Here is a 12,721-nt window from a genome sequence, read left to right as displayed (position 1 = left end):
CAATAATGCTACAAAAATATTTAATGAAATCGTATACCCCATCACATATTTTATGAAGGTCAAATTAATTTAATTAGGAATAACAATCTACCATAATAAAAATAAATGTAGGTTATTAACTATTAAACAGTTAAAACTGTTAATCATCAAATAATATGCAAACAACTTATTCAATAAAATTGAATATTATTTAATAAAATAATGGGGGCATATGCATGGTTTCTTCTTTCTTAAAATATAAGAACTATTTTTGGGTGGCAGCACTAGAGTACTCTACCACTGAGCTAGATCTACAGCCCTTTGTATTTTTCATTTTGATATACAAGATCTCACTAAGTTTCTAAGGCTCAAACTTATGATCTTCCTGCCTCAGCGCAGTCACTGGGATTATAGGTATAAGTCACTGCACCAGGTTTATAACAATATCTTTAAGCCAGTAGCCAGTCTTGTATTTATTCACACTCACTTGAAATTAACTCTAAAAAATAATAACTAAGGGGGAAAGGCATAAAGATCAATAGAGGGAAGGGAACAATGGTGGGGAAAGGAAAGGGGAAGGGGAAGGAGAGGTACTGGGCTCTGAATTAGACAATATATATTCCATGCTGGTATAATTATGTCAAAATGGATTCTACTCTTATGCATATTTTTAAAAAAACCTAGAAACAAAACCTATACATAACAATAATACAATGTGGATTAGTGTTATAACAGAACAGTAAGAGTTAACATAACGGCTAAGTGTGATAATGGACTACTAAATGTAAACAATACATTTAGGGAAAAAAAACAGTATTTGGAATACTTTTTAGAAGAGAAGAGAAACATTTGATTCAATAAGCCTTATTTGACATGTGAAGAGGAAAATGAAACTATTCAATGTATCTAGAAAAAAAACAACAACAAAAACACCTTGGGGCAGAGCACAATGTGGCTGGAAAATTGAAATTATGTCATAAGGAAATCTGGGCTGGATTTTTTTGCATAAAGATGAACCCTGTTTCTAATGAGACTTCCTCAATCAAATTTGGTCTTAGAAATGTAAGGTAAAGTCAGGTGCAGTTGCACACACCTATAATCCTTATAGCTGGGAAAGCTGAGGCAGGAGGATCTTGAGAGTTCAAAGTGAGCCTCAGCAACTTAGAACCTGTCTCAAAATTATCTTATAAAACAAAAAGGGCTGGAGATGTGATCCAGTGGTTAAGTACCTCTGGGTTTAATCCCTGGTAGAAAGAAAAATAAAGGAAAGAACTATAAAAGGAATGAAAGGAGTTTGTGCCCATATTCCAGGAACATCTCCCATTCCCAGAAATACATGAATATTCATACTCTTTATTAGCCTATCCCCTCCCCCAATTACTTTTACCCTCTATCAGCCTATCCCCTCCCTCAATTTCATTTATCCTATATCTATCTATAACCTCCCCACCAGCATGAGGTTGAGAGTCTGATCTGTGAGCCTTTGTCCCTGCTTCTCATACTCTTGGCCAGGAATAAACCTTTCTTCACTGCTTAAACAGTGCTTGGTCTTATTACTGGTTCCACAATTCTGAGAAGGGAAAAAAGGATGCAGTTTTGGGTCAAAACTTGGTAACATGGGCATTCCTTTGTAAGACAGAAACAGAACAATGGATTATATAAAGGTTCAATCTAAATAAAGAACAAACTATAAGCAACACAGAACTATGGAAAATGTTCATTTTTTTAAGTTGTAGATGGGCACAATTCCTTTATTTTATGTATGGGGTATTGAGGATCTAATGCAGTGCCTCATGCATACGAGACAAGTGCTCTACCACTGAGCCATCACCCCAGCCCCAAAATGTTCATTCTTTAAATACTAAGATACCATTAACAAAAAGAATTAAATAATGAGGATAAACCTTCACTAAAAAATTAAAAATTTTAATGGACCAAAAAGTTCAACAAAAACCCTACAGATTAGACAAAATGAGAAAACTTAATTAGCTGTGGCTATAAGTTAAAATTTCTAGTGATATATACCGCCACCCCAAACTTCATGTGTTGAACCCTAATCATTAATGTAATAATACTACAAAGTGGGGCTTTTGGAAGTTGATTGTGTCACAAGGGTTCTGAATGAAATTAATGTCATTACAAAATGCAGCCCCAGAAAACTGTCTTGCCCACTTCTACCACGTCAGGATTCAATGAGAGGAGTTTATGAACCAGAGAGTGAGCCTTCACCAGATACTGAAATACACTAGCAACTTGATTCTGTACTTCCCAGCTTACACAACTGTGAGAAATCCATTTCTGGTTTTTAAATGTCATCCAGTTTATGTTACTTTTTTAAACCAGCATAAACGAACTAAAATCACTGATGTTAACAAAAACAAAAGGTACCAGAAAAAAGATCATTACAGTTAAATATTTAGAATAAAAAACTATAGAGAAAAGGCATAACAAAAATAAAAGGAAGGGCTAAGGCTGTAGCTCAGTGGTAGAGCGCTTGCCTAGCATGTGTGAGGCACTGGGTTCAATCCTCAGCACCACATACAAATAAATAAATAAAATAAAGGTATTGTGACCATCTATAACTAAAAATATTATTTAAAAATAAATAAAAGGTAAATGTGCGTGTGTCCCTTGTTCTATCCCCAACACACATACACAAAAAGCCAAACATGTATTCAAAACAACCATTTTAAAAAATAAGGGAAAATCCACACCCTAATCCCAACTATAGAAAAGAAAATTTTAGCAGATGGATAAATGAAGATCAATTAGAATGATGTAAATGAATTTGATACCTATTAAATTCCTCCCTCTGTAAAACTGGTGAAAGCTCAAAAAGCTAATAACTGAGTATTTTTATATTTTACATGTAAAATTGTTTTTATTAGTCCCAATTGATTTAAATTTTATTTAAATAAACCATACATCTACATAATTACATATTTATTAATTAAAAAGTTTTGCATTTCAGTTATCAATAACAAGAAGTCTAAATGACTTAGTTCTCAGAAAATCATTCTTGTATACCTATTATTGTTACTTCTAAGAAGAAAAACTATTCCCTATAGCTTCTATAAATTAAATGAAACTTTATTAAGTATGTATACTAAAGGTCAGGCATAGTGGCGCATGCCTACAGAGTCAGCTACTCAAGAGGCTAATATGGGAGGATAACTTGCACCCACAAGTTCAACACTAGCTTGGGCAACACAGCAAGACTCCATCTCAAAAGAGATTTTTAAAATCACATATATTCCTTTAGTATTTAATATTAAAAAAAAAACTTTATAGGTTTGACCAACATTGTAAAGCCTAAATGCTTTCACTGTCTAAAATTATGCAGAAGAAATATAATTAGGATAATTTGCCATAGATATTCTTCCAACTACTCTTCAGCTAAGAAATAAGCAAAAGTAATAAAATCTGTAATGAACAACAGTGACCAAAATAATTCAATTCACTAAAGTGACCAGTGATCATAGTAGATCATTCAACCAAGAATTCTAATGAACAGAAGACTTAATATTTTAATGATAGCTATATAGATTCAGGGTAAATTGAATCCTCATAGCCAGGATTTACATCAACATATTTTTCAACCAAATAATATTTTACCTTATGCCATTAAAACAGAGCAGCAGAAAATGACTCAAAACACAACTTAAAGTTCTTATATAATACAGATATTCATCGAGTTTTGACTAGTGCTATTTTTTCCTAATAAGTAGTATATTTTTAAAAACACAAATAGAAAACACAGAAATATACTTATTATTTATAAGTCATTAAAGTTTAGAATATACAAATAAACTAATAAGAACTCTGTAAATATACCTGCATAGCACTCTTGCCCATTTTAACAACTTCAAACAACATCATGTTTTCCACTCCATTCTGTTGGTGATGACCATTCATTCGGTTTGGACCAGAAGGAGGTTTTCCTCCTCCATTTCCACTTTTGCCCTTTTCTCCTGGTCCCTTTTTGCCTTTTTTACAAGTCTGCATAAAAAATACAAGTTGGTTAAATTACATCACTATCCTTGAAAGTCCAAACAAAGTTACTGCAGAAGCAGCTGACACAATGATACAATCATGATACATAATTATAACATGATTAAACTTGACACATAATATAGAGAGAATGCCATCCAAACATAAGAAAACTATGATTTCAACAGCTTCTTTGTGGTTTAGTTCTTTTTATTTATACTACCATAAGCCTAACATAACACTGTAGTATTTAATAGCACAGCATCAGCAGACAGACTATGAAGATCCAAATTTCTATCTCTGTTAACTGAGTGATCTTGGTCAAGTTAATAAACCACACTGCTTCAGAGTTGTTGTTTTTTTTTTTGTCTAATTTGCACAATGTAGGATAAAACCATGCCTGCCTCACAGGGATGCTGTGATAATGAAAACAGAAAGTAATTATTAGCAACATACACAGCTAATAATAATGCTATAGAAATATCTGCTATCATTTTAAAATGAAATGTACATTAAAAGGAAACTCAATGAATGTCACTTGAATCTAAATCTGCTGGGAAGACCAACTAGATTGAACCAATTTCCATATTTGAGCCAATTTTGAAAATTAATGTAAATAAAAACTGTCCAAAATATAAACAAAATCTGAAAACCATTGCACAAATAGAAAAGTCAGAAAATTCTTAAAGCATCACAAATCAGAAAGGATATATCAAAGCTTTATAATAGACCCTTATGCTGTGTGTACAGAGTAAAATGGGCAGCAAGAAAAACAAAACTCTTTATTAAAAATCAGTAACTCATATTTAGTTTAATGTTTAACTTGATTTATATTTTTAGCCTTATAAATTGTTGCATTGCTCCAAATAAAGAAATCCTGAACAGTATATAAATAGGTCTATCAGTCTCATTCTAGTCCTGGACCCTCTCTTCAACAGATATCATCAAAATAAATAATTAATAAGCACTGAAGAAATAAAGCCCCAATATAAATTGTCAGTATTGAGAATAGGGGCTTCAGCAGGTTGTGGTGGCACACACCTGTAATCCTATCAGCTCAGAAGGTTGAGGCAAGAGTACTCAAGAGTTCAAAGTCAGCCTCAGCAAATTAGTGAGACCCTGTCTCAAAATTAAAAAAAAAAAAAAATAGAGAACAGGCTGGGGATGTGGCTAAGTGGTTAAGTGCCCCTGGGTTCAATCCCTGGTACCAGAGAAAAGGGGGTGTGGGGGGGAGAGAGACAGACAGAAAGACATGGGGCTTCATAAATCAGTGAACCGGTTAACCACACAACCCTGTTATAAATACTCCCATGGTTTTCATTCATACCTTGTTAAAGAAAAACAAGCCATTCACTAACTCATTTGTAAAATGCCAGAGTTGGATTAACATCTTACACCAAGTTTCCTGACTCATTCATCTGATGAATTCAAATCTCTTTCAGACCTATACATTTCTATGATCTAGAGAGCAAAGGTCAGCACAGTTTTTGTAAAGTACCAGATAGCATTGTAGGCTTTGTGGGCCACATACCATCTCTGTTCCATATTTTTTATTTTTACTATTTTTTTAGATAGAGTGGGATGTGCTGGGGATCGAACAAGAACACTTTACCACTGACTTACACCACTAGTCCTTTATGTTTTGAGACAGGGTTTTGCCAAGTTGCTGAGGCTAGCCTCCAACTTTTACTCCTCCTCCCTTAGCCTCATGGGTTCCTGGGATAAAAGTGCCATGTCCAGCTATTGTTACAACCCTTTTAAAATGTAAAAATCATTCTTAGCTCATGAACAGTACAGAAACAGGCTATACTTTGGAAACTGCTGATCTACAGAAACCCCTAAAAATTTCCTCCCACTAATGGTGTATCTGTATATCACTCCAGAGGGGTCCTTCCTCCTCCTTCAAGAGTCCCAAACTACCCTGCTCTTAATAATTACTTCAAATTCTCTCTCAACACCTGAAATATACTGCCTATTAGTTTATTTTGTTAATAAGATTCAGTCTTTGTGAACTTAGGCCATTAATTCATAATTGTAAAATGAAATGCTTTAATACCCAGTAAAGGAATTTTAGCAACAAGGTTCAAAGATCAACTACAAAGAATACACTGAAAAAAATTATAAAATGTTAATTAACATGGAACAATATATCTGCAATTTATCATATATCTCAATAATTACTTATCAGTATGAAAAACTAATTAGCACAATTAAAATGGCTCAATGGATATTCTGTGCTACAGGAAAAAATGTGCAAGGAGTGATAATATAAGGGAATTATAAGAAGTAAACATGCTAACTTGAGTATAGCCTTGTACAGGGAAAAATCTCTATAAAGGAAAAGAAAGTTTAGGAAGTGGTATAGAATAACAGGTTAAGAACACAGAACTGACCTCAAAAAAATAAGATACTTGGGAATCAACGAAAGATGTGAAAGATCTATACAATAAAAACTATAGAACCCTAAAGAAAGAAATCAAAGAAGACCTTAGAAGATGGAAAGACCTAACTTGCTCTTGGATAAGCAGAATTAATATTATCAAAATGACCATGCTACCAAAAGCACTATACAGATATAAAAAACCAAATAACTCAATCAACAAATGTGTCAAGGACCTGAAGAGACACTTCTCAGAAGAGAATATACAACCAATCAACAAATATATGAAAAAATGTTCATCATCTCTAGCAATTAGAGAAATGCAAATCAAAACTTCTCTAAGATATCACCTCACTCCAGTCAGAATGGCAGCTATTATGAAGATAAACAATAATAAGTGTTGGCGAAGATGGGCGGGGGGTGGGGGGGTGGGGGATACACTCATACATTGCTGGTGGGGCTGCAAATTGGTGCAGCCAGTATGGAAAGCAGTATGGAGATTCCTTGGAAAATTTGGAAATGGAACCACCATTTGATCCAGCTATCCCGCTCCTTGGTTTATACCGAAAAGACTTAAAAACAGCATACCACAGGGACACAGCCACATCAATGTTTATAGCAGCACAACTCACAATAGCTAAACTGTGGAACCAACCTAGATGCCCTTCAATAGATGAATGGATTTTAAAAAGGTGGCATATACACAATGGAATTTTACTCAGCAATAAAAGAATAAAGTCATGGCATTTGCAGGTAAATGGATGCGTTAGAGAAGATAATGCTAAGTGAAGTTAGCCAATCCCAATAAAACAAATGCTGACTGTTTTCTCTGATATAAGGAGGCTGACTCATAGTGGGGTAGGGAGGGGGAGCATGGGAGGAAAAGATGAATTCTAGATAGGGCAGAGGGGTGGAAGGGGAAGGGAGGGGACAGGGGATTACCAAGTATGGTAGAATGTGATAGACATCATTATCCAAAGTACATGTATGAAGACACAAATTGGTGTCAACATACTTTATATACAACCAGAGATATGAAAAATTGTGCTATATATGTGTAGTAAGAATTGTAATGCATTTCACTGTCATTTATTTTTTTTTAAATCAATTTTTAAAAAAAGAACACAGAGCTGGACTCGTATCCTTTACCCACTGAGCTTCTAGACACTTTAGTTTCCTTTTTTATTTTTTGGACCAGGGATTGAACCCAGTAGTGCTCAATGTGAGCTACATTGGCAACTTAGCAAGACATGTCTCCTTAAATTGCATAGGGCCTTGGGTTAGTTGCTGAGGCTGGCCTTGAACTTCCCATCCTCCTGCCTCAGCCTTGAAAGCCACAAGGTTTGTAGGAATGGACCACCATGATCGGCCTTAGTTTCCTATCTAAAAACTAAGGAAGTTTTCTAATTCACAGGGTTGTTAAAATATTAAATTATGTAACATACATAAAATTTAAAGCACAATGGCTTGAGTATATATAGTATAGTGTTAAAATGTAGTTGCTTTTATTCCTGTAATCCTTCACCTGACCCTTAACACCTCACCCACAGCAGTATCTATATAAAGTTAACCACCAAACTGTGGCACAAAAACTTCCCAGGGTCTGAAGATACAGCACAGTGATAGAAAGCACATTTAGTATATGAGAAGTCCTGGGGGTTCAATCCCCAATACCATACACATAATAAAAGTCTTTAAAGAGTCCTCTATTCAGATGCCATAGGTGGTCTTGTAAATTAAATTAAATGCAAAAGTAGAGTATTATCTAATGGACAACCATATACTGCCCATTAGTTGATGGATATGTTTTAGATAGTCATGAGGTGACATTTCAATTCACATGTCTCTCTCTCTCTCTCTCTCTCTCTCTCTCTCAACTTCTACTTTCTAAGGAACTAATACAGCATACAAAATTATGAACACATGAATTACGAGCACTACAAAAAATGTTCCAAAGACTAGTTAAATAAATTATGTGCCATATATAAAACTTAATGCTATGCCACCATCAATAATTATAGTTAGCCAGGTATGGTGGTGCATACCTATAATCCCAGAGTCTCAAGAGGCTGAAGCAAGAAGATCACAAGTTTGAGGTAACTGAGAGAGACACTCCCTCAAAATAAAAAAACCAATAGGGATGTTGCTCATTGGGAAAGCACCCCTGGCTCAATTCCCAGTACCAAATGGAAAAAAAAATACATTGTTATATTCAATTATGGGAAAGATGCTGAAAAAATAGCATGGTATACACAGTTTTCATGGTATAATTCTGTTTAAATAAAATTCTATATCCAGGTTTATACATAGGCATGTGTTCATCAAAATGTCTAAGGAATAAATTATCTGTGGGTGAGAGGATTATGGGAAAAATGAACATTTAAACAAGTCATCTTTTTGAACAGGTATTTATTTACTAATACACAGAGAGTCAAATGTAGGTTCAAGAAAAGCAAAATGGGGCCTGGGGATGTGGCTCAAGAGGTAGTGCGCTCGCCTGGCATGCGTGCGGCCTGGGTTCAATCCTCAGCACCACATACAACAAAGATGTTGTGTCCGCCAAAAACTAAAAAATAAATATTAAAATTCCCTCTCTCTATCTCTTACAAAAATTTTTAAAAAAAAAAGAAAAGAAAAATGATTTAACCATTCTCACCAAGTTATACAAAGCTCTTGGGCAACCCATTCAAACTTGAAGCTTACATTCTGGTGACTTGAACTATGTTAGTTTTTATCCTTCACATAACTTAAAGGGCAAAACAACTGTCACCTAAAACCTATTAGACTTAAATTGGTTGTTTGTTACATGTATAGGGTGCTCTCGAATAAGAAATGTTATGTATTGCTTTATCTATATTTTGAGAAATATTAAAATAATATATTTATGTGAAAAAATAAAATACTACATTTTGCTTAGCATACTATGATTTTACAAGATAAAACTACTAGAAACAATGATGTGTCATTAATTTCAACTTTATAGCAGTGCATATAGATAATCAAAAGCTATTTGGTCAAGAAACGTAAAGCACCACATATATTCAGAAGTCATGCCATATGTATCAAACTCCAAACAACCCATTTTTAAAACATAAAAATTTCCTTCCCTTTCTTCCCCAATTTATACATCATGTATATACATTTTCTCTCTCAGAAAACCAAAAAAATAAAGTCACATAGTTGGTACATACTTTTCCTTTGCCTTGCTTTTGGTTTTTTCCTTCGATGTCCTCAAAATCTGTGTCAGAAGAAAAATGTGTTTCTGACTCCCTATAACAAAAAGATAAGTAAATATTGAAAACACTCCTTAGAAATGTAGATGAAGGTTTTAATTTTTTGCAACACTTTCTAAAAGGTTTGATTAAGTTAACTCATTACAAAACTCAATATCAACATTAAAAGTAATTAAGATGCTTTCCCAAAACATCATACCATAGCACATTACCAAACATATGAGATTATATAACCAACAACAAATACAGTAAGCTAAAATACAAGTCTTTAAACACTTTCATGTTTTGTTAATTCTTAATCAAAGCATAAAAACTAAATGAGTGGTTCTCAAAATTGTGTGGTGTTCTATAGCAATGACTATAGTAATGGCTGTGCTGTTCTGTAGTAACCATTTTCTGGTTCAAAGACCATAGTGCTTAGGGAAAACTATTTTAACATTCAGTATTAGATTAACTTTATTAGGGAATTTCAGCAATATTTTGAATCCTCTGATCTCTCCTACCTCACTCAAAAAAACATTTATAAATTGAAGGATGAATCACTATACAAAACATGTATTTCTGAAAGGGTCATTTATGTATAAAACATTTTGATAGCCAGGTATGGCGGTGCACACCTGTAATCCCAGCAGCCTGGGAGGCTGAGGCAGGAGGATCACAGGTTTGAAGTCAGCCTCAACAACTTAGCAAGGCTATACACAACCTAGTGAGACCTGTCTCAAAAACTAAAAAGGGCTGAGGATGTGGCTCAGTGTTTAAGCACCTTTGGGTTCAATCCCTGGTATTAAAAAAAAAAAAAAACTTTTATAAACTAAACCATATGAAATGTAGTAGAGAAGTGAACTATGTGCTCCATATCCTTTGTAAAGAAAAGAGATAATGAGCTAGTCAGGAGAACAAATTCTGGCACTAAGTAACTTTGTGATCTTGTACAGGGACAACATCTTAATCTTATAACAACATATATGCATGAAAAAACAAATCTCTAAAGTCACTTCAATCTCTAACATAAGCCTACACCTCTAAAATACTGGCCCTTATTTTGTATAATCTTAATCTCCTAATATATGTAACAAAGCAGACCAATTTAAATAAACATGTGTGATTCTTTCTACATGTAAACATGAGTTAACCTCAGTAGTAACATATAGTCTTTTAAATGCTTAAAGAAAGGCATACTTACCTTGGTATTTGGGTCACACTGGATTTCAGAATTGAGCCACACCCATAGAAGTTAAATGTATGAACTTTATGCCAACCTAGAGCCAGTTTTGCTTTAAACAAATGGAATCAAAGGGAAAGGCTACTTTTTTTCAATCTAGATTTCTTCAATTTCCATTTTTATTGTTGTCTAGAGGCCATGGGGAAGGACAGTTTATCGATCTAAAGTAATAGTGAAGATGCTAACAGGAAAAATTACTATTTATAGAACTTACAAAGTAATTTAAACAATGTATTGGAGATAGTGGAATCCTAACTGTGTCCTATCATGATGAGAAAGTCCTGTAAAATAAATACCATTTCTCAGAGTTAATGCACCAAAAACTAAATGACTACTATAATACTTAACCTTGAAACTAATGCCTGTTCGATCTTAAAAAGATTGTTGTCATCAATATTCTTCTCACATTCCTATTTGGCCAGGCCAAAAAAAAATTAAAATGTCTTTAAACATCCTAATGTATAAATAATATTCTTTCTTCCCAAGATACTTGTGGCATACCAGCTCTTAGCTCAGGAACTCCTATAGCCTATAAGCAATCACTAGTCTTCACACTATTTCAACAAAGACTAATCAAAAGCTCAATTATACTCTTAATCCTTCAGGCTATCCCAACTAAAAGAATGAGCTATGGAGATCTGGCTACTAACTGAAAAATCTTCTGAAGAAAGTTAAAGTAAGTTAATCTGGAGTCTAAAATAACCCTCAATCAGAAAAAAAAAAAAAAGAAAAAGAAAACACTCTCCTAAGCCTTTTCTTTCTCCAATGCTTTCCTGTGTTTTAAGATCAAAAGAACAACTATAATAATAAGCTACCCTAGGTGAAATAACATGTTTATATACTGACAGAGAATGAATTAACTCTTTAGGGGTTTGAAACATTACATAATCAAATCATATATTCCACTTTACTGTGCCCTCTATCCCACATACCCAACTAAATGCTAGGTTTTTTATAGCCCCCAACACCAATTCTCTTTTATCCATTATCCTATTTCAGGTCCTATTACTCAAAATATTCTAATAGTCAATAGAATAGCCTATAATATAAACCTTTTAAATAGTTTGTAATCTGCACATATTTAAGAAATTTCATAATCTTCTCTTATGTCTTTGAATCCTCTGATCTCTCCTACCTCAAAAAGGCAGATGAATCTAACTTAACTCCTCACATCATTTTGCATAATGTCCTCTATACATGTCACTTAACACTTTGTCAAAGGTAAGAGTTAAATTTTACAGAGAAATTCCAGATCTGGAATATATGGAATTCTCCTAAAGATACTATTTTTGAAAGCCTGAATGTCTTTGATAGATGAATTTGAGACTAGCCAATCCCTGAATCAAACAAAAAGAAAAATAAGGGCGGAGGTTGTCACTCAGCATGCATGAGGCACTTGGTTCAATCCACAGTACCACATAAAAAAACTAAACAAAATAAAAGTATTGTGTCCATCTACAACTAAAAATGTTAAAAAAGAAAAAAATTCAAGAATAAATATACAAACTAGAATAAATATACATTGGGATTAAAATCATACTTTGGAGCTGGAGCTATAGCTTAGTGGTAGCACATTCGCCTAGCAAGCAAAAGACCCTGGACTTGATCTGCAGCACTGCCCCACCCCCAAAAAGTCATACTTTGCAATATTAGCAATATACTAATAGGCTCAATCTCCACAAAAAAATAATTATTAATACTATCAAAAACTTTATACAACCAAAAGCAGATCCTAGCTGTCATTGTGCATAAAATCGTATCTATCTGTTGTGGTAAAGTTGTAAGTAACCAAACACTTTTCAAATCAAGTCTTATAAGAACCTAACAGGAAATTGTTTGTGTGTAAAACAAAGCTAGGGCCAAGTACAGTGGTGCATGCCTCTAATGCCAGCTACTTGGAAGGCTGGCCAGCCTAGG

At 34.0% G+C, this 12,721-nt stretch overlaps 1 protein-coding gene across 6 annotated transcripts in view; it reads right to left on the bottom strand.

Annotated features, from left to right (window-relative positions):
* The window catches only part of Stag2 (STAG2 cohesin complex component), a 185,433-nt gene that overhangs the window by 119,293 nt on the left and 53,419 nt on the right, over positions 1 to 12,721 (bottom strand). For all 6 annotated transcript variants that reach the window (XM_071606271.1, XM_027931137.2, XM_071606272.1 and 3 more), the window contains 2 exons: positions 9,541 to 9,619; positions 3,814 to 3,978 (listed from right to left, as the gene is read on the bottom strand). In XM_071606271.1, the coding sequence (XP_071462372.1) occupies positions 3,814 to 3,978; positions 9,541 to 9,619 (244 nt within the window). The remainder of the gene's footprint in view (positions 1 to 3,813; positions 3,979 to 9,540; positions 9,620 to 12,721) is intronic.

Source organism: Marmota flaviventris, chromosome X, assembly GCF_047511675.1.
Source record: "Marmota flaviventris isolate mMarFla1 chromosome X, mMarFla1.hap1, whole genome shotgun sequence".
Taxonomy (NCBI): domain Eukaryota; kingdom Metazoa; phylum Chordata; class Mammalia; order Rodentia; family Sciuridae; genus Marmota; species Marmota flaviventris.
The sequence above is the reverse complement of the archived record's forward strand: the minus strand, read 5'-3'. Positions and strand labels throughout refer to the sequence as shown.